This window comes from Astyanax mexicanus, chromosome 18, assembly GCF_023375975.1.
Source record: "Astyanax mexicanus isolate ESR-SI-001 chromosome 18, AstMex3_surface, whole genome shotgun sequence".
Classification (NCBI taxonomy): Eukaryota; Metazoa; Chordata; class Actinopteri; order Characiformes; family Acestrorhamphidae; genus Astyanax; species Astyanax mexicanus.
This window is the reverse complement of record NC_064425.1, coordinates 7,497,590-7,523,403: the sequence shown is the minus strand read 5'-3', so window position 1 is coordinate 7,523,403 and position 25,814 is coordinate 7,497,590. Positions and strand designations below refer to the sequence as shown.

The following is a 25,814-nucleotide window of genomic DNA, read 5'->3' as shown; positions in this document are numbered from 1 at the left end:
AGACTCCAGAAGAACTCAATATTTCATTTATTTTGCTCAATATTTAACTTATTACCTCCACTCCCATTCTTCATTAAGAAAGTCTGCCCCACTGAAATCAGTCACCAAAACCCTGGTAACTGAGCTGTTTCTATCGCATTTTATAGAGTTTCTGTACCATTACATTGTAATTTACAACCTTTGCACTTCTTGAAAAGCTGCAAAATGATTGCAGATGTTTTGGTTGAATTTGGTTCCGGTTCTCAATACATTTTCCTATTGACTAATGTTACTGTTCCGATTAATTGGTCAGTGAATGGATGCACAGTGAAGGTGTTATAGTAGTAGTAGTAATGTGGCCAGTGATGGTCAGCACACAGGAAGAGGCTTGTGATAAAGTGGCCAGATTATGGTTTGATCAAACCAACCAAAAGAAAACTCAAAGGACTCTCAGTGTGAAGTGTTTTGTCCAGTGCTGACCTCTTGTGGTAATTTTGTGTCATTCCATTCCACGTTCTGTTAAACCAGGGGTGTCCAAACTTTTTTTGTTGGGGGCCAGAAGGAGATATAGAAATGAAGTCATGGGTCACAGACTCTGTAATAAAACAAATAATGAAATATACCACTTTAAATAATAATTCTTTCCTGATTATTTAATTTACACACCATTTTACTTTACTTACTATCTTTATCTTTGACAGTTTTGTGTAAACTAAGATTTTTCAAATTGATGTTTAATTTCATGATGCCTCTTAATATTAAACTCCTTAATTACAGCAACTTTTAGACTCTTTGGCCCGTTTTTCTGCGCTAGAAATGTGCACCCTCTCCGCTTTTAGACTCTTTGGCCCGTTTTTCTGCGCTAGAAATGCGCACTCTCTCCGCTCCGCCCGTTCTTGACACCTAGCGTTCAAACTTTGAATCTCACATTATAAAAACCTGCTTAACAGCGGGCCAACTTTCATTCTATTTCTAAAATACCTCGCAGGCCGCTCCAAAAAAGGAAACGGGCCGCAAATGGCCCGCGGGGCGTAGTTTGGACATCCCTGTGTTAAACACAGAGGATCAGAGTCTAGCACAGTGGTTGATTTTCCTGCTATAACATACTGCCAAAAAGTTGGAAACACAAGAAAATGTGTTTTAATAAGGTATTTTTAATAAAGTGACCACTGAGTGGAAGCACAAGATCCTAGAAGTAGGTGCTTTCATAAAGTGGCCAAATAGTAGTAGGTGTTTATATACATACACCACCAAAAAAAGGGGCACTTACCCTAATATTTAGTTGGACCGCCTTTAGCTTTGATTGCGGCATGCATTCGCTGTGGCATTGTTTCTATAAGCTTTTGAAATGCCACATTTATTTATTTTAATCCAGCGTTGCATTCCATTTTCTCCAAGATCTTGATGATGGTAGAGTCTGACCACTGCACAAAGCCTTACTCCAGCACATCCCAAAGATTCTCAATAAGGTTAAGTTCTGGACTCTGTGGCGAACAATCCGTGTGTGAAAATAATGATCTCATGCTCCCTGAATCACTCTTTCAAAATTCCAGCCCCATGAATTCTGGCATTGTCATCTTGGAATATGTTCGTGCCATCAGGGAATAAAAACATCCATTGATGGAATAAGAATAACCTGGTCTATATTCAGTATATTCAGGTAGTCAGCTGACCTCATTCTTCCAGCACATACTGATGCTGAACCTAAACCTGCAGACCAACTGCAGCATCAACCAACCCCACATCATTTACATAGTTAAATCCAGATGGAGACCTTTTTTTTGGCCAGGCAGTGTATATATAAAATATGATGCATGTATAGAATAGGCTGCTGCTGTCACTGCTAGTGCCCACCCCACTCTGTGCAATCTGGGCTGTCAGCAGCAGCAGCATCCTGTCACAAGCTCTCTGTGAAAGAAGGAACTAGAGCAGTAGAAGTACTCGCCGGAACGCAGTGTGCAGAATGGTAAGAGACTTTTCCTTTTTAGACACATTTTAGGATATTCCAGAACTCTTGGCACAGATATCAAAGCTATTACCGTGCATTACGTAGATATTACCCTCTGGAGAACACTCATTAGTTAGTGATTTAGGTGTAGGCACCCCTGTTCCCCTTGTTTTCTACACTGCAGGAAGTTTCAACGGCCATAACGCTTCCTGCCACACTGTTTAACCAACCTAACACAACACACACACTCTTGTACACCCTCACTCACATACACAAACACTTAAATTATGCATATACAGCATATATTTTATTCAAAAGGGCTGCAGTGCCGTTGACTGTAGGCTTTAAATAATGCTCTTTTTATCTTCTGTAGTATTTCATTTAAATGCAGTATGTGCATATCTTTACCAAACCCTTCAAACAAGACAAATGCTGATCCCTTACAGCCTCATTTGGTGTTTTGTTTTGTTTCGTTCAAGTGACAGGGTACCTGTGTTCGACACCATTACAAGTCATTACTTCTTAATTTCTGTAGAAACTCATAATATGATTAGCATTTGTCATCAGATATAAAAAAAACATGCTGAGTTCAAGACTGGCAGCTCTTGTCTTCAGATCGCGTATAAACCAATAGGGTGTTGGAATGGTATATGTTTATACTTCTCATTTAACCACAATCAGATTCATTCTATCTGGATGGAGAGATTTATCTGGATAGGGCTTTGAATGAGATAACTATGTGAAAATGTAAAATGTATAGATAACCAACATTTCTACACAGTATTTGTTCTTCAGTGTTCAGACACCTCTGAACACTGAAGCAAAATGTTATGCAAATATTACAAATGCGATACAAATGAACAAATCTTTTTTTTTTTACAAAATTAAAAAGCGAAAGATAGAGATGGTAATAAAAGTCCTGATCTGTGTTTTTATACTGTTTCAGTCAAGCTCCCTGGTCGTGTGTGAGGTGGACCCGAGCCTTCAAGAGAAGCTGAAGAAGTTTCGCTTTCGGAAAGAGACCAACAATGCTGCCATACTGAGTATAGCCATTTCTCTTTAATATACAGAATCTGAGGGAAAACTGGTGGATACTTATTTGAAAATAACGTTCAAAATCTTCTTTCAGTGAAAATTGACATGGAGAAACAACTGGTCATCCTAGAAGAGGAGTATGAGGTTGGTTCAAGGGATCCTTCTGTCTGTGTTTATAATAATGTATTCAAATATGGTAACATTACTCTATTCTTTCCACAATATAAATCAGTTACTAGACCTTTTTCACAACATGGGTCTGTTACTATAACCCTTCAAAAAATGCAGTCTGTTTTAATACTCTCTCTGTAATGTCGGTCAGTTACTACACTCGTTCAAACAAATTGCCTTGTTACAAGACTCTAACGATATCAGTTTATTACTTTACTCCTTCCACAATATGGGTCTGTTACTATACTTATTTAAAAGTATTGACTTGTTATGGTACTCCTTCTAAAATACTGGCGAGTTACAAAACTCGTTCTGCTATATTAGTTCTGTTATTATACCTCTTTTCAGTCTTGATTCTGTAACGATGCTCATTTCTCATAAACAGCCTGCTACTATGCTTCTTCTGCAATATCATTCTGTTGAAAGACTCCTTGTGCAACACACTGTAAATTCATATGTTATTATGCTCATTCAAAACACTGTTACTATATTCCTTCTGCAATGTAAGTCTCTGACTATAGCCTTTTAAAAGGTTTGTCTGTTATGATATTCCTTCTACAATATAAGCCAATACATGGCGGGTCACAAAAAAAATTCTGTTTTGGAAAATGAAGTGTAACGGGATGGAGTGCTACAGACTATTAGCCCTCCAGCCCAGAGGGTTGTTGAACCCACTTGCAGAACAGTTGAATTCAAAGCAGATAAACCCGAGAAGTAATAAACAATAAACACATTCTTCCTCATGCGGGATAGAAGTGTCGTAAGGGTCGGGGTCTAATACACTACCACTGCCCTGGCTAGTGAATTGGGACAGAGCCAGGAAAAAAGCGCACTTATAAGGAGATAGGAAGCCCAAGAACGGGCGGAAACTAAAATCACGCAGAGCGGGACAGACAGACAGGGGAGGAATAAAGGAACAAAAGCTCGCCAGAGAAGCATTTAATTTATTTATTTTTTTAATTATTGTTCATTATAGTTCAAAGAACCTCACAAGCCAGATGTTTCATGCTTGCAGGCCACATCTGGGCAGTGGGCCACCTATTGCCGACCCCTTTCATATGCATTATCGAGTCTGTTACTATACTCCTACAAAAACATCTGTTTGTAACAATATTTGTGCGTTGTTGGTTTGTTACACTACTCCTTCTACAATATCAGTCTGCTAAATGTGGCATATCAAGATGCTGATTAGACACAGTGGTTATTACACAGGTGTACATTGGGGTGGCCACAATAAAAAAGGCCACTCTAAAATGTGCTCCAAGTTGTTTCAAGCTTTAAGGGAGCTTGAAATTAGCATGTTGACTGCAGGAATGTCTAGCAGAGCTGTTCCCGTGAATTGAATATTCATTTCTCTACCATACCGTCTCTAAAGGCATTTCAGAGAATTGGTCAGTACATTTAACTGGCCTTACAACCACAGACCATGTGTAACCACACCAGTCCAGGACCTACACACTCAGCATCTTCACCTTCAAGATCATCTGAGACCAGACACCCAGACAGCTGATGTAACAATTGTTTTGCATAACCAAAGAATTTCTAGTTAAACTGTCAGGAACCGTCTCAGGAAAGCTCATCTGCATGCTCTTCGTCCTCATCAGGAGCTCCACCTGACTGCAGTTAATATCGTCACCTTGCGTTTAATAAAAAAAGCTATTTGTCCACTACCATGCACCGTAATTACACTTTGGGCGCACGTTTCCACAGAGATTCATGTGAAAAAAAAATAGCGAGTGGAAATGGAGGAGCTACTGAACGTGATGTCATGTGACCGAGAAAGCCAAAAAACTCATCTGCGTATAAGTGTGAAATATTCACATACGTCCCTTCTGAGAAACTAATTCCATTCGGATAGAGCTTAAGACTCAATTGTGAATACAATTTGAGAGCAAAAGGCCCTTTGTGTACATAGGAAAAGTCTTAGATCTTGAGTTCAGCTCATATAAAAAAAAATTCTGTCTATATTTACTCAGGTTGAATTTGTCTGATATTAAAATGTGTTTGTCATTCTTAAAAATAACTAATAATGTATGATAAAAGTAGGGGGCAAATACTGTTTTTTAACATCACTGTCTCTATACATTTGAATAATGTGATATTTTTTAATATTGTAGGACATCTCACTGGATGACCTGAGGGAGGAACTTCCTGAACGGCAGCCCAGATATCCTTTCCATCTTGACATTAAACAAAACATTGAAAAAAATAAATGTCATGACTGTGGCATGTATAGTGTGCAGGTCAGCTGTTGGTGCAGTTTGTTTCTAATAAGTGTCTCCTGATCGACCTTAACTAAAGTGCACATACATAGTGTACAGCTATAAGCTGACGCACGGTGATGGTAGAGTGTCCTATCCGCTGTGTTTCATCTTCTCCAGCCCTGTGGGTGAGTCTGAATCCTCACACTTCATCATTACACCAGCTCATGAATGTGTTCAGAGATATACTGGAATATGATACTCATCTGATCCCGTCTAGTAAGTAAAACGTCTCTCTCTGAATCTCTGAACAGGCTGCAAACCTGAGCAGCAGATGATGTACGCCGGCAGCAAGAACAGACTGGTCCAGTCAGCAGAACTCACCAAGGTCTGTTATGTTATCAGTGTGTTACGAGTTATTAAGTTAAGGGGCGCAGATTTACAGAGTTTTCACCTGAAATTTCACTGTCGGTTCCAGATGTGGACTCAGATGTATACTAAAAGGCTACGTTCACATTACAAACCACATTGCTCAAATATGATGTTTTGCTCAGATCAGGTTTGGCTATCTTGTTGGTTCACATTCACAAATGTAAGTGATCTGTATCTGTGTTTAATGTGAAAGAATCTGTCCCACGAATCAGTCACATGCGCACACTGATACGCGCATAAACATCGCCTTATTCACCAAAAAAAAAAAAAAACTCATATTTGAGAGACGGCTCGTAGCATCTTTTGCGGGTACTGTGAACACAGCCAAAGAGACGATAAAAGTTCTTTAGTTAAAAAAGAAATCCGGTGTGAAATGTACTTGGGTTGTAGTGAAACATAATGATACAGAATATGCTGATCACCTCCCATAGATCAGCCACTGGTGCTTGGACCCCTAAGTATTGCCCCAACTACCATTAATTCACCTTCTTCACACTAATGCACACACCTGGTCTCTCCTCCTGCAGGTGTTCGAGATCCGAAATGCAGATGACCTGTCTGAGGAGTGGCTGAAGGAAAAACTTTCTTTCTTTCGCTGATTTATACTGGACTGACCACAGACTTCTGAAAGAGATCACAGTTATTAGTTTTAAGCTTTAAAAAAAAATAATTTAAATGATGATATATTGTTAAATACACTTAAAGCAATGCCTTCCAACATCTTGTCAGATTCAGACGTTTAACTTTACTTTATTTAAAAAGGTTTCACCTCATTTTGGACTTCCGACTGAATTTTAATGCGTGAAAAATTACCCTTATTTGTTTCTCACAGATGTTTTATAGGAGCCTATTATCAGCACTAAGCATGAAATACAGATTTAGATATAAAGACAGCAATGTTACAAAATAATAAAACAAAAATCTTATTTCTTATAGTGACCTAGCTTTATTGCCAAATACGTTTTAAATCTACATTATGCATAAATGGCAGCAGCTTTCAATGCTCAATAACTCAGGATGTATTAGATTATTATATAACTGTTTACTAGTCTGTGAATAGTGTTGTCCTTTTTTTGTGTAATGACCATTTTCTATTGTGTCTATATTGATTAAAATCTATATTGATTGACCTGATGATTTGTCTACCAGTTAGTAAACCAATTTCTGGAAGTGAGGACAAAGGAAATGTTTTTTATCAGGTCCAAAAGGTTATATTCATGCAGATGTTGCTGCATAGTAGAACAGTGCACCACCATTCTAGAATCTGATAATTTATCCTGAAGGTCTTTATAATTAAAAAAGCGGTTTAATTGTGACCAGCCATGTCAGAAAGCTGTCTTAGTATAAGAGAACATTTTAGAGAATAGTTATTAGTACACAGCTTTCTGCTGAATGTTTGGACATATTTTGAGGCGTCAGAAGGGGTCTCCCAACTGCACAGTAATTACTAAAACAAATTTTTCTTTATCTAAAGTATATACACAGCCTGGCCAAAAAAGCTTACCACCTGGATTTAACTAAGCAAACAGCTTCCGTTTGTGAGTGAGCATGAAGATTGGACTCCAGAACAATGGAAGATGATTATGTGAAGGTCTGATGAGTCCAGATTTACCCTGTTCCAGAATGATGGAGCATCAGGGTAAGAAGAGAGATGGCTGAAGTGATGCTCCCATCATGCTTAGTCCATGTCTACCGTACAAGCCTATGGGGGCGGGGCTCTGATGATCTGGGGTTGCTGCAGTTGGTCAGGTCTAGGTACAGCAACAGTTTGTGCCCAAAGAATGAGGTCAGCTGACTACACGAATATACTGAATATAGACCAGGTTATTCCATCAATGGATTTGTGTTGCATAGCTAAAGGTGTTATAACCACATATTAGTGTGTGACCTTTTTTTGGCCGGGCAGTGTAGATACAAGTCTAAGTGTTTATTTCACAGTTCATTTACAGTAATTTTACTGTATATAATTATGACAAACCATGTTAACAAAGTTGCATCATTTTGTAACAAAACCACTGGTTCATCTTTATTTACAGCAGTTTATACAGCACAGTGACACTCATCAGCCATCACTGATGAGACATTACCTTCTATATCCATAAGAACAAAAACAAAAGAAACAAAGGTACTCTCATAAGCGTGTGCACATGTGTGTGTGTGTTAGTGCCTTGTGGGTGATGTAACAAAAGTAATGCATTATTAACACTTTTGCTATGAAGCCATCATTATTAAGAGAAGCAGACAGCTACATAACCGGACATGAACCTGCATAAATACTTATAAAGGATTTTTCTAACAACTGTCAGTTAGAATATTCATTTTTGAGTGGGTGAAATGAGTTATCTGGATCTATAGTTTGGTTGGTGTGGTGCAGTGGATAACACCACTATTTGCCAGTGAGCTAACTACCAAAAGAGGTGGGAGACGGGTTCAATTCCCAGTCTGGATGACTATTCTGCACAATAAGAGTAACAACAATAGGAGTCCTTGGGAAAGACTCCTAACACTACATTGCTCAACCTCTGTAATAAGAATAACCTGGATAAGAATTTCACCCAAAAATGCAAACAAATGTAGAATGTAAATGTAACAAATGTAGGATTTATAAATGTTTATGTAGGTTTACGCCAGGAGCTATGAAAGGCTTTTGTAGCCTTTTGAATAGTGCCCTACTCTATTGTACTGCTCAAGTGTTACTGGTAATTAAACAGAACGAACGTATCAGATATGGACGTTTATGTATTAGAACCTGCTTCTTCAGTCTAAATGGACTGTAGTGATTGAGACGTGTGACTAAATTAATATGAAAGGCAATAAAAGGCAAAAGCTGATTCTGAAATCAACTATTAATCCAAAAACTAAACAGTAGTCTGGACACAGTCATAAGCCAAAGTCCAAACAGACCTGGATATAGTATTTAAAGGGAGTTTGAAAGCAGGACAGTGGCTAATAGGTGAGAAAATTGAGATTTTTTCCCCCCTCCCCATATAAAATACAAAATTAGGTTCACAATAGCACAAAAACTGATGTCTAGATTTCAATTCAGCAAAAGTCTTAAGTGCAGAACTCATGATGCTGTTTAACTTGTGGGACTTTAACAAAGAAAAGAAAACCAAAAATATTCCATTTTAACTCCCTGTTTCTTCACCTGGAGCTTAGCTGAAACGAGGGTGCGATCTGGGACAGCTAGGAATGTTGGGAGTTGTAGTCCCTCTCCCAGCAGACCGGATTCTAACAGCACCTCATTCACTGTCGCTGCCGTCGCTGGAGTCCGATGCCCTGTCGCTGCCGCTGTGCTGCTCGGCCTCAGAGTGGCCGCTGCTGCTGTGAACCGGTGTGGCGCTGCCACCGCTCCTCCTGCCACCTCCCTCTTCTTCCTCCTCCTCCTCGCTGCCACTGCGCCGGCCCCTGCCCTCTTCTTCATCACTGTCGTCATCGCTACCGAAGATCTCCTCCTCGTCCCGGGCCTGCCGGTCCTCTCCGCTCTCGCTTCCGCTCCCGCTGGGCTTCCTCTCCCGACGTTTCTCTGCCTCCTCGTCTTCCTCCTCATCCTCACCTCTGCGCTCTTCATCCTCCCGATCAGAGTCGCTGTCTGAATTCTCACTCTCGCTGCCTTTTTCCTTCTCGTCACCTGCAGGGGGGGATTAAACAGGTTTAAGTTTTTGAGTATTCAGATGCACATTATTATCGTATTACGGTTATGAACAGTATCAGATGCCTGAAACTAGGGGCAATATTGTAAAAAAATAATGATATAAAAAAATAATAATTCTCTCTATATTCTTTAAATATGAGTTTTTTAAACAGTTTTTTATTTATAAACAGACACCACAATTTAAAGTGATGCGCAATTTATTATTTTGTAAGCAGTCCCCTTCAACTTTACAGCTTTTAAATTAAACATGGTGCAAACATAACATAACCTCCTTGTATTTCAGTACTACAGTTAGTGCTGGGCGATATAACGATATCGATTTGTTTCGCGATAATTTTTCCCTCGATGACGATGATAAGCCTGTGCAATAGAATTCGATAAACATTCATTTCCATTTCCGTCTAAGTGGCGCGGCAAACAACGAAAACACAACGTGTAATCAATCCAGAAGACGCTGGAGCAAATTAATAAATAGTTAAGAAAATTGTAATAGTTATTCTCATGCATGCAACAAAAAACCCTAAAGAATAGTGGAGTATGGCCCGACACACGCAAACAACCATAGTGTTTGTACTTTGGGAATAAACGGCCGCACTGTTCAGCACGTTTTAAATAAATTTTAAGTAAATTTTAAGCACTAAATGTAATTAATTCAATTTATATTAGGACCTCGGGGCAGGTGCTGCAAAAATGTGTATGTGGGGCGCGGATTAAAGGAAGAGGTTTTTTTGCGGAGCGGTAACAGGACAAAAACACCTTAAGAATGATGTCTAAATGACTTTCCTCTAATCTAATATAATTTAACATGGTTTAAGGATATAAAATAATTTCTAAACAAACGAACTTTTTAATATTGAGCTTATGGCCCAAGTGCAAAAACACAAAATCATTTATCATTTAGATTATCTGCCTGAACGCGAGCCCGAACCCGAGCTTGAACGCCAGCCTGACTCAGGCGCTGCATGAACTCGGGCCGGTCGAGAACACCGCTTTCCTCTCAGATTAGGCGGAAGAAAATGGTCTTTTTTTTAATGTAACAAATCACACTGTGATTTTTGTGATATTTCCCCAATTACAGCTCAGCTGCGCGTTTAAAGCTCAACGCATGAATTAATCGGTGCGCTGTGCGCCGCGCGTGCTCGCGGGGGATTTGACGCGTCTGTCAAGCAAGTTAATGGACCGTTTTGGGGGCAGAGATTAAGAAGTACAGCAGGTACATCTCAGATTTGTAGTTTAATGCTCTACTGGTGTGTAGATACATCTGGGGATGCACTGGGACACATCATCAGTGATGTTTCCTGAGATCCTTAGGTGTTTCGGGTCTCACAACATCAGACACCCTCCCTCAGGCGACCCAGCCAGGGCTGATCAGACCCCGACTTGTGTCCCAGCAGCTTTGGCCCACGTTTCGGACCTTTTGATCCAAATCCACCTTGAGGCTCTCTCTGCAGCCTCTGTAGCGGACTTGATAGCTCTCCTTTTTGCAGCTCCTGTGACGCCAAGGAGGGTATAGGTCTTGCATAGGGAGCGGGCTGCGAAGCCTCGACATCCCACCTCTATTGGCACACAGTGGGCTTTCCAGCCTTTCCTTTGACATTCCTCTACCAGCTCTTGGTACTTGAGTCGCTTGCGTTCATTAGCCTCTTCCATGCGGTCCTCCCAGGGGACTGTTAACTCCAGTAAGAGTACCTGCTTGGATGAGAGAGATGTAAGCACCAGGTCTGGTCTTAAAGAAGTTGATGTCACATACTCTGGGAACTTGAGCTGCCTACCCAAGTCCACTCTCATTTCCCAGTCTGATGCAGATGAAATTAGGCTGGCTGGTGATGTCTGCTGTGCTCGTGGCTTTTCTCCAGCTTTTACAAAGGATACTGACCTCTGGCTGTGGATGTGCTTGTTGTTGGCAACTGCAGTGGAAGTAGTCTCAGCCACTACCCTCAATACTTGGTCATGACGCCAGCGATAGCGGCCTCCACTGAGGGCTGCTGGGCAGCTGCTAAGGATATGTTCCAGTGTGCCCCTTCCTGGGCAGAGAGGACATGTGGGTAGGTCACTTTTTCCCCAGGTGTGCAGGTTGGCTGGACTGGGTAGCACGTCATACACAGCTTGGACCATGAACTTGATGCGCTGTGGTTCTGCCTTCCAGATTTCATTCCAGGTCAGCTTCCTTTCCAGCGCTCCTTCCCACCTTGTCGATGCTCCCTGCTGCTGCATGCTCACCATCCTGCTGGTCCTTTTATCTTCAACCCCTGCCCGCACCTCCTCCAGGACAAGATGACGTCTGTCCTTTCCCTGGGCCAGGTCGCAGCGTGGCTGAGGAATAAACCCCAGTCCTGTTCGTCCAATGGCCACCGTGCCCAACAGAGCCCTGTGTCTTAGCCGGGACTCTGCCAGCTCCAGCTCCTCTTGAACCTTGAACTTCCTGCCTGTCTTTACCACTATGCCTGCTGCTGCAACTCTGGTATCACTGGAGTCTTGATAGACTAGTGCCTCTCTCGTGCGAGAGACTCTGAATTCCTCCTCCAGGCTGCTGAAAGGAAGCTGTAGTTTGTTGCTTTTTCCATACAGCGCTGCACTTGTAAGACTTCGTGGTAGGCCCAGCCATCTTCGGAGATAGGAGCTGATCTTTCTTTCCATGGTCTCCACAGTTGACATGGTCACCTCGTACACCAGCAAAGGCCAGAGGATACGGGGCAAAATGCCATGTTGGTATAGCCATGCCTTGAACTTTCCGGGAAGGCCGGACTTGTCCACGGTGGACAACCAGGCTTCGAGCTTCTTGATGGTGGATTGGACTGATGCTGTGTCTCTGAGGCTACAGTTAAAAACCTTGCCCAGGCTTGTGACTGGTTTTTCAGTGATGGATGGTATTACCACACCATTCACAGAGAAGCGGAACTTGTCCAACACTTTCCCCCTCTTCAGGACCATGGACCTGGACTTTGATGGTTTAAAACTCATCCTTGCCCAACTGATGAGCTTTTCCAGGCCCTGAAGGATCCACCGGCATCCAGGCACAGATGTAGTGGTGACCGTCAGGTCATCCATAAAGGCTCGGATGGGGGGCTGTCGAACTCCAGACTTGGACAGGGGGCCTCTGCACTCTGTCTCAGCTGCCTTCACCAACATACTCATGGCAAGGGCGAACAGGATGACTGAGATTGTACAGCCTGTAATAATCCCTTTCTCTAGCCTATGCCAGTTGGATGTTGTGCTACCTGAAGTCACTCTCAGCCTGAAGTTCCCATAGTAGTTCAGGATGAGGTCCTTGATCTTATGGGGTATGTGGTAGTGGTTCAGAGTGATTTCTACTAGCTTGTGGGGGACTGACCCATATGCATTAGCTAGGTCCAGCCAAAGCACTGACAGGTCTCCATTCCCTTCACGAGCCTCTCTGATTAGCTGGGTGACCACTCCAGTGTGCTCCAGGCAGCCAGGGACTCCAGGAATGCCACCCTTCTGTACTGAAGTGTCAATGTATTTGTTCTTCAGGAGGAAGTCTGTCGTCCTTCTGGCAAGAACACTGAAGAAGATCTTTCCCTCCACGCTGAGAAGTGAGATGGATCGGAACTGCTCCAGCCTAGTTGAGTTCTCCTCCTTGGGTATCCAGACGCCTTCCGCCTGCCTCCACTGATCTGAGATGGTCCCCCTCCTCCAAATCACTCGCAGCAACTTCCAGAGATTTCTGAGGAGGTTTGGGCAGCGTTTGTACACCTTGTAGGGTACTCGACTGGGTCCTGGAGCAGAGCTGGATCTGGCTGCTCTTGTCACCTCCTGTACCTCCTTCCAAGTGGGTTCTGAAGTGTTAAACTCTATTATTGGGGCCGGGACATCCAAGAGGGCTCTCTGTGGTCCAAGCCCTTGCTCTCTATCTGGGTCACTGAGAGTGTTGTGTAAGAAGTTGTCCACTTCCTCTTGGGAGCACTCAAGCCGCCCACTCCTTTTCTGTCCTAACAACTTCCTTGTGAATCCAAAGGGGTTAGCTAGGAAGGAACTTCGCCTCCTGGCTCTCTCCATCCTCCTTCTCCTGTGCCATTCAGCTCTACGTAGGGACTTGAGCTTCTTCCGGATGGTATGTCGGAGCTCTGCAAGGGGTGGCTTCTCCTCCTCTGCTGCTAGTTTGAACTGCTTTGCTAGCATGCGCAACTCTTTCCGTAGTTCTCGGATCTTGTCTGCCCTGCGGTTGTTGCTGAATGTGGGCTTGCTGGACTTGGGTTCCTCAACCCCAAACCTTTCTGCACCGAAACTTGTAATGATGGTGGTCATGTACTTGAGTCGACCTTCTACATCTCCCTTTGCTGCTGAGTTAATAATCCTAGATGTATCCTCATCGAATTGTTGCCACAGCCCATGCTGCTTCGCTTGAGGCCACTTAATCTGATGGTTCTGGACTACTCTACTCGGATTTGGAGTATTTCGCACTTGGAGGTTCTGGGCTCTGTGGGTTGTCTCCGGGCCGGGCCCCTCCTGCGTCTCACCAGGCGTTAATCCTGTGCGTTGTGCTGCATTCTCCTGCTCCAAGCATTTCATCCGGCTCTGATGGATTTTTAAGCCTCGATTGTTCTTACAAATCTTGCCGCAGATGCATCTGTTTATCATAATCGAAGTTCCATTATCCAAAGTCGTCATTGTTAGGTCCGTCCTATTGGGGTGCTCATCCTCCCCCCCTCTCAGGCTCCCCTGGGGGTATTTCTCCGTGGGTTGATCTGTAGCTTGTTTGGGTTCTCCCTCACAGGAGATGCAGGTCGGGGTGCTAACCCTTCCTGCCCCGGATGCCGTCTATCCGTGCTGTCACTGTCTTTCCAGTTGTCACCAGTCTTTCTTGGTTGTCACCCAGTCTCTTCCTGGGAGTCACTGGTCAAACCAGTTAAAGGTGTGTAGATACATCTGGGGATGCACTGGGACACATCATCAGTGATGTTTCCTGAGATCCTTAGGTGTTTCGGGTCTCACAACATCAGACACCCTCCCTCAGGCGACCCAGCCAGGGCTGATCAGACCCCGACTTGTGTCCCAGCAGCTTTGGCCCACGTTTCGGACCTTTTGATCCAAATCCACCTTGAGGCTCTCTCTGCAGCCTCTGTAGCGGACTTGATAGCTCTCCTTTTTGCAGCTCCTGTGACGCCAAGGAGGGTATAGGTCTTGCATAGGGAGCGGGCTGCGAAGCCTCGACATCCCACCTCTATTGGCACACAGTGGGCTTTCCAGCCTTTCCTTTGACATTCCTCTACCAGCTCTTGGTACTTGAGTCGCTTGCGTTCATTAGCCTCTTCCATGCGGTCCTCCCAGGGGACTGTTAACTCCAGTAAGAGTACCTGCTTGGATGAGAGAGATGTAAGCACCAGGTCTGGTCTTAAAGAAGTTGATGTCACATACTCTGGGAACTTGAGCTGCCTACCCAAGTCCACTCTCATTTCCCAGTCTGATGCAGATGAAATTAGGCTGGCTGGTGATGTCTGCTGTGCTCGTGGCTTTTCTCCAGCTTTTACAAAGGATACTGACCTCTGGCTGTGGATGTGCTTGTTGTTGGCAACTGCAGTGGAAGTAGTCTCAGCCACTACCCTCAATACTTGGTCATGACGCCAGCGATAGCGGCCTCCACTGAGGGCTGCTGGGCAGCTGCTAAGGATATGTTCCAGTGTGCCCCTTCCTGGGCAGAGAGGACATGTGGGTAGGTCACTTTTTCCCCAGGTGTGCAGGTTGGCTGGACTGGGTAGCACGTCATACACAGCTTGGACCATGAACTTGATGCGCTGTGGTTCTGCCTTCCAGATTTCATTCCAGGTCAGCTTCCTTTCCAGCGCTCCTTCCCACCTTGTCGATGCTCCCTGCTGCTGCATGCTCACCATCCTGCTGGTCCTTTTATCTTCAACCCCTGCCCGCACCTCCTCCAGGACAAGATGACGTCTGTCCTTTCCCTGGGCCAGGTCGCAGCGTGGCTGAGGAATAAACCCCAGTCCTGTTCGTCCAATGGCCACCGTGCCCAACAGAGCCCTGTGTCTTAGCCGGGACTCTGCCAGCTCCAGCTCCTCTTGAACCTTGAACTTCCTGCCTGTCTTTACCACTATGCCTGCTGCTGCAACTCTGGTATCACTGGAGTCTTGATAGACTAGTGCCTCTCTCGTGCGAGAGACTCTGAATTCCTCCTCCAGGCTGCTGAAAGGAAGCTGTAGTTTGTTGCTTTTTCCATACAGCGCTGCACTTGTAAGACTTCGTGGTAGGCCCAGCCATCTTCGGAGATAGGAGCTGATCTTTCTTTCCATGGTCTCCACAGTTGACATGGTCACCTCGTACACCAGCAAAGGCCAGAGGATACGGGGCAAAATGCCATGTTGGTATAGCCATGCCTTGAACTTTCCGGGAAGGCCGGACTTGTCCACGGTGGACAACCAGGCTTCGAGCTTCTTGATGGTGGATTGGACTGATGCTGTGTCTCTGAGGCTACAGTTAAAAACCTTGCCCAGGCTTGTGACTGGTTTTTCAGTGATGGATGGTATTACCACACCATTCACAGAGAAGCGGAACTTGTCCAACACTTTCCCCCTCTTCAGGACCATGGACCTGGACTTTGATGGTTTAAAACTCATCCTTGCCCAACTGATGAGCTTTTCCAGGCCCTGAAGGATCCACCGGCATCCAGGCACAGATGTAGTGGTGACTACTAAATTACTGGCTTTAAAACTGGCTCATGATATGGTCGGTTATGGCTGGATTTTTTCCTGCCTACAGGCTGCATTTGACGGAAAGCAGCTCCTCAGTCAGACAACAGTGTCAGCATACAAATCGTGTGCGTTTCCTACAGGACAAACCATTTAAAAGTGCAGATAAACTCATTAAAAAATCACACAGTGTCTGTCTGGCTTAAAATACTTTTAATAAGGTACAGCTTTTAAATTAATAAATCAACATTCATTAAAAATCCGTGAGAAGTTCTGTATGCTAAATGACAAGCTAAGCTAATAAGCTAATAACATTTAATAATAACAGAAAAATAGATATGAATTTGGAAAATAACCAACTAAAGTGAGCTCAAAATACAATAATAAATATAATCTAACGAATTTCAAAATATAAATTAGAAATATTGAACTTCAATATTAAATTCAACTTCAACTACAAAAAACGCAAGGACCGATAGAACATAACGAACAGAAAAAAATAAATTTGAAATTGGAAAAAAAGTTCAAAATGCTAAAAGAAATAAAACCTAACGAATTTCAGAATATAAAATCTAAATATTGCACTGCAGCAGTACAAAAGCCTAAGTGCTTAAACAAACAAACCAAAAAACAGCCTATCACAAATCATTTTTTGAGCCCGACCCAGCTGAGGAAAAGGTGGGAAATCTTTTTTTTTCCGGCTGGGTCTTGGAAAACTTTGTGGTGAATTAAAGGGGCCGAGTTGCAATTTTTGTTTTACTTTAATCAGTTTTTAATCCGTCTTTTTAAAAACAAATATTCCAATATTGGCTGCCAATCAGTGCCCAATATTCTGAGCTCAAAAAACGCTATTCGGGCCAGCCCTACTAATCTAATATAATTTAACATGGTTTAAGAATATAAAATAATTTCTAAACAAACGAAATATTTAATATTGAGCTTATAGCCCAAGTTTTTTTTTCAGTCATGGAAAATTGGAAAAAATTGGAAAAAAGCCCGAGTTCATGCAGCGCCTGAGTCAGGCTGACGTTCAAGCTCGGGTTCTGGCTCGCGTTCATGATTAATTTGTTTTTTTTAAAAACTAATATTGGAATATTCGCTACCAATTACTGCCAAATATCCGGAGCTCAAAAAATGCTATTCGGGCCAGCCCTAATAATTATGGAGATGCAGAAAAAAATATTGTGATAAAACTTCCATCACTCCCTTATTCTCTCACTAATAAAAACAAACCTTTAAGTGTGACACAAAGTGATTTGATTTATATCGTGATACATATCGATATCGACTGATATGGAAAACTATATCGTGATAAGATTTTTTCCCATATCGCCCAGCTCTAACTACAGTTAAGGAAAAGTGTAAAATATAAAAATTATTGCCACATCATAGTTATTTACAGGTTTCTGACAGAAGCAGAAGACTGAGATTTGTCAGCTTCTACATGTAAAGATATACAATCTTCATTATCCCATTCTAAAAATCACATTAAAACAGTAATTCCATTAATCAAATTCATTTGATTAATCCAGACCTGCCAACCCCTCAAGAATTTTAAGTACAAATTAATAATTTCTATAATTTTGTTGAAAATAATAAAGGTTATTTTGCATTGTGCACAAATTTGTTTGTAAACATACTGTATTAGCCTGGGTATTATATAATATATTAATTGGATGTTCAATATATTAAAAGAAAAACTACATATTTAAGGTATTTTTTATTTACTTAAAACAAAACAAAAAACAATTCATGAGGCAGCATTACCTGATTCCTGCAGATCTTTGTCGATGTCGATATCCTCCTCCTCGTCCTCCGGCTCGTGATTCTCCAGCTGAGCCTTTCGGGCTTCCTGCATTTCATGTACAAACAAACAAAGCCATCTTACTTTCTGTATAATGTGTACAATACTTCATAACTTTTAACACTAAACTGAAATTAAAAGGTCTCTTTTTAGGAAGAAAATATTTATTTACTGAAATTAATAACACTAATTTTAGAAATAATAAAGCACATACTCTACTGACATGAATTAAAATAAATAAAGTCTCAGGAGAAGGTTACGGAGACCTCTTCATAAATGACTGTTTATCCAGCAGACATGAGCTGTACAGGACTAGGATAACAGTAATGTTAGCGGAGGTCATTTCGCATTGTGGCTTTCTGGTATTTTACGGTCTCGATGCAGCTTTTTACTGTCATCACTAAAAGCCTTGTCATATGGTTCCACAAGTGTGACCACCAGGCTACTGAGAACAAGAATCTTGATAGGCCAGTATTACTGGCCATCCTACATAAAATTTAGATAAGCTGGTGATGGAATTGAATTCATTCATGCGGTGGCTGGGTGCATCCAGTAGAAATATTTAAGACTGCAATCCCTGTGTAAGAGTTTTATATCACATTTGTTTAAAGATTCTGGAAGTTTCACAAAACATCACGATATTTATTTATTTATTTTTTGCATTACTAAACTTTTACATAGGTGTGTAGCTTATTCTATTGTCAGGAGTATGTAGAATATAAAAAAAGCCTTTTAGTCACTATTCCCTTGATTTTCCAGTTATCAAATAAAATACTTCAAATTACAATGTGCATTATAATAATTATTATTATCCTTCAAAGCACAGTATTAATATATTCAAAAGGGCTATAATGGAAGTATTTCCTGGCCTCGAAAGCAGCTTTCACACTCGACTATATGTACCAGACCAGTGGGGAAAGCGCACCCGGGTCCAGAGAAGGGGGGGGGGGGAGGGGGGGACTGTTTATGTTCCTCTATTAATTCCTCTGCTTGATGTTTGGCTGTACTGTTCTTCTACAGAATTCTCAACAGTGATTCTAGCAGTGAACAATATTCATTTGCTGTCTGTTGTAGAATTAAAGCTGTTTTTTTCGGCTATGTGACAATATGGTGAAATTAAAACTGGTACACTACCCAGAACTAGCAAAGATGTTTGTCTACAAGTATTTAGTTCCATACCTGAGCTTCCAGCTCCTTCTCGTTCATGTCTCTGTGCTTACAGACCAGGACAGCGTTGGTGGTGGACTGAGCTCCAGCCTTCGCTCTTCTCTTACTCAAACGCACTCTGGAAAAACACACGCACACATACACATGCTTTTATAACACTTATTAATAATTCTACACTACATTCTGAACATGCAGGCGGAGATCTGAAAAGAGGACTTTCATTACTATTAACAACATTTAAGGAACCAAGCCATCATGGTCGGTTCTTCCATAAAGAGTACTGCTATAGTGCTTCAGATAGTGCTTAATCTGTGTACAGAGTATTTTTATGTATGATGATGATCACATTTTGCATAATTTTTAAATATGTTTGTAAAAAGTAAAAGTCTTATATTGTACTAGCCTGCACGCCTTAAAGGATGATAATAGCTTACTAAATATATTAATGGAAACAATACATTTAAGACATGTTTTATACATACTTGAAACAAACAAAAACATTTAAATTGTTTAAATGTGCTAATCTCAAACAGTGTAAATGTATGTGTAAACTATGTGGCCTAGCAGACTTTATTAAGCTTTTAATAATGGATATTTCTATGAAAATAAAAGAATCAGCATTAGATGCACAAAAGCAACACAACACACACCTGGTCTCCAGCTCATTGTAATAGACACCATCTCCATCTCTGAAGATGAAGAAGTAGTTCTCCTCGTAGCCCTTGCTGGCCTTATTCTTCACGTTCCAGTTGTACTCACGGGCGATCTTATAGTCGTACCTGCAAAGCAAAATCACCACAATAGAGATAGTCAGTGTTATACAGTAAGTATTAAAGATTATGATCATCGTTACCACTAATATTAATAGATCATCTTACAGCTCCTCAGGCATATAGTCCATCTCCTCCTCCACATCCCTCTTTCGTTTGCGCAGAGTATCCTCATTGGGCAGGAAGTATGCCACAAACTGGTTACCTTCTTCATCCATCATACCCCTGCAGAGACAAACAGCAGTGCAAAAATGACAACATATAAGTTAACAAATCACCAGTTTATAACATTAACTAGATATAAGGCCTCAAGTCAGAGACTCAAGCTTATCAAGCTTATCTAGAACCCAAATGATGAAGAAACTTGTACCAGATACCTTATTAAATGAGGAAAGCAGGATTGAATTTCTCCTATAATCATATAATGTCTTGCTAATCAAGGCATCCGTTATATCCGGATAGAGTCCCGCACTTTAGCAAAACAGCCAGTAAGCTTGCTGGTTGTGCAGAGATCAGGGGATGCCGTAGCCATAACATGCCAATAAAATTGTGTTTTTCGTGCATTAAATAGATACATAAATGCAAAACATGAAAAGGTAATCTGACATTTGATTTCTAGTGTATTGGTCTCTCCCCACTTAAACAGCTTGAAGGCTGGTCTTGCAAAAGATTTGAGACTTGCCTTGTGTTCACACAAAGGAACTCGAGATCAGAAGATCTTGAGAAGATTGACCGCCTTGAGAAGATAAACCGTCTCGAGAAGATCAACTTTGTAAATTTTACCTTTCTTGAGAACAACTACCATCTTGAGAAGATTGAAGTTGAATTGTAAATTTTAACTGCCTCAAAAAAAAAAAAGAAAAAAAGCCAAGACTGAAAGACTCTACGCTGGACTCCTTTGAGACTCGCCCACAGAGACATGAAACTAGACTCAGGCTCGACCTGGGCTTGACCCTCATAGACGCTAGACTGAATCAGGCTCACAACCAGGGACTCGAGACTAGACTCAGTCTGGAGTCTCTAGGAGTGAGCCAAAGCTCATCTCAAAGACCTGATACTCAAATATGGCTCTGTCCCAGATAAACATGCAAATATATTCAACCACACACCTGATCATGGCCTGAGACATCATATCTACAGCAGCAGAGCCAGACACTTCTTTCGGAGCAGGATCAGAGTCAAAGATGACCTGAGCACATGGGTTTATCCACATCTAAAAGGAGAGAAAATAAACAAGAGTTTTTGTTAGAAAAAGGTTTAAACCAATTTGCTGAATTAATACTAATTTACAATTACACCAACTCAAGCAAAATCTAATGTATGAGATGTATACAATGTATAAATATGCAGACTATATGTTTAAATTTTTTCATAGTGCTTTACCTTAAAGTCAGGGAAGACAGGCAACACCTCCACAGGCGTAACTCTGGGTTTGCTGTAATGCTGTGTAATCTGTAGACACAGAATAAAAAAAAAATAATTACTTACTGAACTCTAAACACACGTCAATTCTGTAAGCATTATGCACTGTATATCTAACTGTAAATACATGTTTTACAACATCTTTACAGCTAAACTTTCAGGACACTGGACAGATTAAGCAGAACATTTTGATAGTTGATATATAGTTGTTATATAGTACCTATATAAATTACATTGTATATTATAGTACACGTTCACACAGGCCTGATATTTTCAGGGAACTCTAGATAACTCTTTAACGTATATGTCTTTTTTTAGATGCAAATATTAAAAGAATATCAGTATCGTGAAAATACTTTTTAATATAAATATTGTGATATTATTTAAGCCCCATATTGCCCAGCCCTACTCCTTATTCATAAGATTTGCATATGTGCATGATCATTATTTTATTAAAAGTGTATTTTGGCTGCATACTCACATTTTTCTGGGCATCCTCGAAAGTCTTCTCAATAGCAGCGATCTGGCTGTCTCTGTCCTTGTAGATCTCTTCTTCTGTGAACTGCTGTTTGACGGAAACACCAATCCTATACAGAAAACACAATCACAATCATAAGCAGTTTTTAGGTCTTTTCTAGATCCCGCAAACAACCCTGACATTAGAGAGGGTTCCCTTCACAAAGGCTAAGATTCTCTGCTACTTACTTGACCTCCACTTTGTCATTGGAGACTCCGTATCTATTAAACTCTGTGGAGATGTACTCGGTCTTTCTCATCCATGGTACCACCTTAGCGTGCTGTTGGGACCTCTTGGAGCTGGAAGGAGCCTGGATGTCTTCTTCCAGTAGCTTCTCATCCGCAGGATCCAGCAAAACTAAAAGAGGAACAATACGGAATCATATTAGAGTTACAAAAACACAAGGGCTGCAATATTAATGTAAATATTCATGTAGCTCAAATGATGCACACCTCGTTGAATTGTCACCTGTGAATATCAAACAAGCCCAGTTTGGTGGGAAAACTGCAAACCTGGCAACTCGGGTCAAATTAAGTCACAATAAGTCGACTGATACAAATAAATAGATAGTATAAGAGAACAGAATGCTAAATTAAATCTCATCTTCTGTTATTCTTGAAATATTTGCCTACTACTGATGAATCAACTCCAGTCCAAAACTAATGCGAGTTTTCACGTGACTTAATTTCAGTATGTTGGCGCTGGAGAACTACCTGTGCACTTGCACAGTTCTCAGTGCCTTGCTTTAAAGATCAAAGCTCTCAGAATTCTACCAATTAAGTGTGGAGCTATTTTGAGCTTGTTAATGGTGTAAAAACAGCCATTTCTTTGCATGGGCAACGCTCTGCACTTATCTCTAGCATTATAAGCCTGTTGGAAGCATCGGCTAAAAGCGATGTATTTCAGAATGCTGGGGGTAAACAGAGGTGGGCTATTTGAATAAAAGTTTGTCATTGTTTTTAGGTTTCACTACAACCCAAGTCTACTTCATCCCGGATTTCTTCTGTAGGAAAAGACAGTGTGCTCCATGTTGTATGTATTAAGCACTTACTGTTGGGGTCTATGCGGTATGTGTCTGGGTTGATGAGATCGATGGTGACTCCCAGGTCTGGCTCTGTAAGCAGCTCATGTCTGTGCTGTTTTTCCAGTGAAGTGGCTTTATACTGCACAAACCTGCACCAAGACAAACCAGAGTCACTTATTCACACAGTTCAAACAGGATTACAATAAATATTTGTAAATTATTTTAGTTTTGAGCAATGTGGGCTGTCTTACAGATATATACCCACACACTCCTCTTTTCAGGTTGTTGAGTGTGGAATATGGAGCTAGACTAGCATCTATTTCTTCCATTAAAACTCTCAGCTGAAAAAGCCTTAAATCTGCTAAAAAAAAGACTATTATACAGTAAAACACTGTGCCAGGCACAGCACACTGGACAATATTTGTCCTCTTCCCAAAAATACAGGGAAATACTAGCTAGCATTTAAAAAAAGGTCAGAGTGCACCTGGCTCTTAAAGAGAATGACAAGTGACATGCTAATTGGTTTATTTCACATGACGCCCAAAACACCACCATGATTAATAAAGAGAATTTACTAAATGCCTTTATGCATTTCTAGTGGAGAGTGCCATAAATTTAACTTTAACATTAACATTGAGAAAATAAACCTTTAACTATCAAGTGTTAAAAAATAAAAAGACATTTCAGTACCTGTGCTGGTCAAAGGGGTATGTGATGAATTTTGGGTCAAATGGGATATCGGGGAGACTGTTGCAGTATTTGACGCGGCACACGACTCCGGACCTAAAGAAGTAAAAAAGGAAGAAGAAAACACAAACAATGCGTATAAAGAAAAATAATTCATTAAACTGTTACAAAAACCACAATTAATCCAATCTCAAGTTAAAGTCTAAAACAGTCCACAGAAGGTGAAGGGATACAAGTGATACAGTACCTTTCTGGAATGGCTCTGTGTGCAGAGCTCCTGTAAAAAGAAAAAGAACCTCTGAATAAGCATCTGGTTAACTCAGCAGTGTAATAAGGAAAGAAATATCAAACAAGTGTCAGGAAAACAAAATAAAAACTATTCTGAAGCTTGAAATTCTATGTATACTACACATGCTCAGATCTGAATCAGTCTAGAATTTTCACTCGACAATCATCTATCTATCTATCTATCTATCTATCTATCTATCTATCTATCTATCTATCTATCTATCGTTCTATCGTTCTATCGTTCTATCGTTCTATCGTCTCAGTCCCTCCAAAAAAGAAAAAAAGTGCAAAATCTTTAAGGCAAGAGGAATTACTTATTTTCAGGATGCACTGACGCATGTCAAAATACTGAAAAATAATTTGAGACATTTTATATTTATTTATTTATTTATATATATATATATATATATATATATATATATATATATATATATATATATATATATATATAAAAATATATATATATATATATATATAAAAAAAAAAAAAAAAAAAAAAAAAAAACGTTTGCCAATTGTGTAATATTCTAGATGGTATGGGCAATCGCAACATAATTAAGTTAATTCCTCAAAACAACAACTTAAGACCTCATAATAATGACTTAGTATCTCTAAATAAGTTAAAATCTTAAAATAACGACTTACTACCTCAAACTAACCACTTACTATCTTAAAATAACGACTTACTACCTCAAAATAACCAATAACTACCTTAAACTAACCACTTTCTATCTTAAAATAACGACTTACTACCTCAAAATAACTACTTACTACCTCAAAATAAACACTTACTACCTCAAAATAAACACTTACTACCTCAAAATAAACACTTACTAACTCAACATAGCGACTTACTAACTCAACATAGCGACTTACTAACTCAACATAGCGACTTACTAACTCAACATAGCGACTTACTAACTCAACATAGCGACTTACTAACTCAACATAGCGATTTACTAACTCAACATAGCGACTTACTAACTCAACATAACTAATGCCTCAAAAAACAACTTAGTAGCTCAAAATATAATAACTTAGGGTTACTATCTAAAAATAACCACTTATTATCTCAAAATAACATTTAACGTTACTATCTCAAAATAACGTTACTTATCTCACAATAACAACTTAACACATCAAAATAATGACTCAAAACAATGATTCTGTATCTGAAACTAATAAAAATTATATTTACTTAAGCTAAGTTGATTAATTTGATTAGAATTGTCACTGATAGAAAAAGACCTTTGCTAACATGCTAACTTAATGTTAATGCGTGTTAGCTATTTTGGTTAGCATAGCTTTAGCCAACATGCCAGCTACGAGTTTACAGATCCTTATTCAGGGTAAATAAAGGCAAATATGTAAAACAGCGTCATATTTATTAAACTTGTGAGATTAAGTATCTTAAAATAATGGTTTATTTTGTAACCGGTCAAACTAAATAAAGCCCGTTAGTGAAAATGCTTTTTAGCCTTTGAGTTAGCTTAGCTTAGCTTTGCTAGGTTAACTAGTTAGTTAGCTAGCATTAGCGTTAGCTTGTAAGCTAGGTTAGCTATCCAGCGGGCTCCCGGTCAATGCTGTAGCCGCTTACCGGTGTCCGTCCTCCCGCTGCGCTTGAGTCTGAATCGTCGGCGCCATTTCCACAAAAAAACTCCTTTCCTTAATCCGCTTCTCCTGTGTGTTTTAATAAAGTCTAAATCCTGTAAATAAAGAGAATAAATCAAAACCCGGGCTCTGTTTACAGTCTGCTATAGCTGATCCACAGCCACACACTCCTACAGGCCCCCTGTCTGATACCGGTGTTCTGCCGAGTTACGCTACCCGCCGATACGTGCTTCCTACAGCCAATGTGATTAACTACATTTTTAATATTTAATTTTCATGTTTTTATGATTATCATGTTATTTAGTTTTTAAGCATTAAACAACCCGGATCCACTGTCTTTACACTACACAAATGTGTAAACAAAAATGTAAATTAACAAAAGAAATATTTATTAAAAAATAATAATTTTCTAATGACCTATTATTACCATAACTTTTCCCTGATA

General features: G+C 40.5%; 2 protein-coding genes across 2 annotated transcripts; one reads left to right on the top strand and one right to left on the bottom strand.

Annotated features, from left to right (window-relative positions):
* The first annotated feature begins 1,854 nt into the window (after nt 1–1,854).
* On the top strand, nt 1,855–6,900 carry gmfg (glia maturation factor, gamma). The gene is made up of 7 exons (XM_049467082.1): nt 1,855–1,945; nt 2,874–2,970; nt 3,057–3,106; nt 5,251–5,303; nt 5,443–5,522; nt 5,649–5,722; nt 6,294–6,900. Exons 1-7 carry the CDS (start codon nt 1,943–1,945, stop codon nt 6,363–6,365), a joined length of 429 nt encoding a protein of 142 aa, XP_049323039.1. The 5' UTR covers nt 1,855–1,942; the 3' UTR covers nt 6,366–6,900.
* Nucleotides 6,901–7,762: 862 nt separating this feature from the next.
* Nucleotides 7,763–25,585, bottom strand: paf1 (PAF1 homolog, Paf1/RNA polymerase II complex component). Its single transcript, XM_007233949.4, has 13 exons — nt 25,356–25,585; nt 23,719–23,748; nt 23,475–23,567; nt 22,812–22,933; nt 21,949–22,117; nt 21,725–21,830; nt 21,205–21,273; nt 20,931–21,034; nt 19,930–20,046; nt 19,702–19,830; nt 19,064–19,169; nt 17,848–17,932; nt 7,763–9,397 (listed from the first exon to the last, which is right to left on the bottom strand). Exons 1-13 carry the CDS (start codon nt 25,400–25,402, stop codon nt 9,009–9,011), a joined length of 1,566 nt encoding a protein of 521 aa, XP_007234011.1. The 5' UTR covers nt 25,403–25,585; the 3' UTR covers nt 7,763–9,008.
* Nucleotides 25,586–25,814: the final 229 nt, after the last annotated feature.

Excerpts from the sequence above, each read along its gene's own strand:
- gmfg (XM_049467082.1), top strand. Across the intron at positions 2,971-3,056 it reads CAACAATGCTGCCATACTGA|TGAAAATTGACATGGAGAAA; the intron begins GTATAGCCATTT and ends ATCTTCTTTCAG. Across the intron at positions 5,723-6,293 it reads AGTCAGCAGAACTCACCAAG|GTGTTCGAGATCCGAAATGC; the intron begins GTCTGTTATGTT and ends CTCCTCCTGCAG.
- paf1 (XM_007233949.4), bottom strand. The coding sequence starts at position 25,402 with ATGGCGCCGACGATTCAGACTCAAGCGCAGCGGGAGGACGGACACCG. Across the intron at positions 22,934-23,474 it reads TACCCCTTTGACCAGCACAG|GTTTGTGCAGTATAAAGCCA; the intron begins GTACTGAAATGT and ends GTCTTGGTGCAG. Across the intron at positions 22,118-22,811 it reads ATACCGCATAGACCCCAACA|TTTTGCTGGATCCTGCGGAT; the intron begins GTAAGTGCTTAA and ends TTCCTCTTTTAG.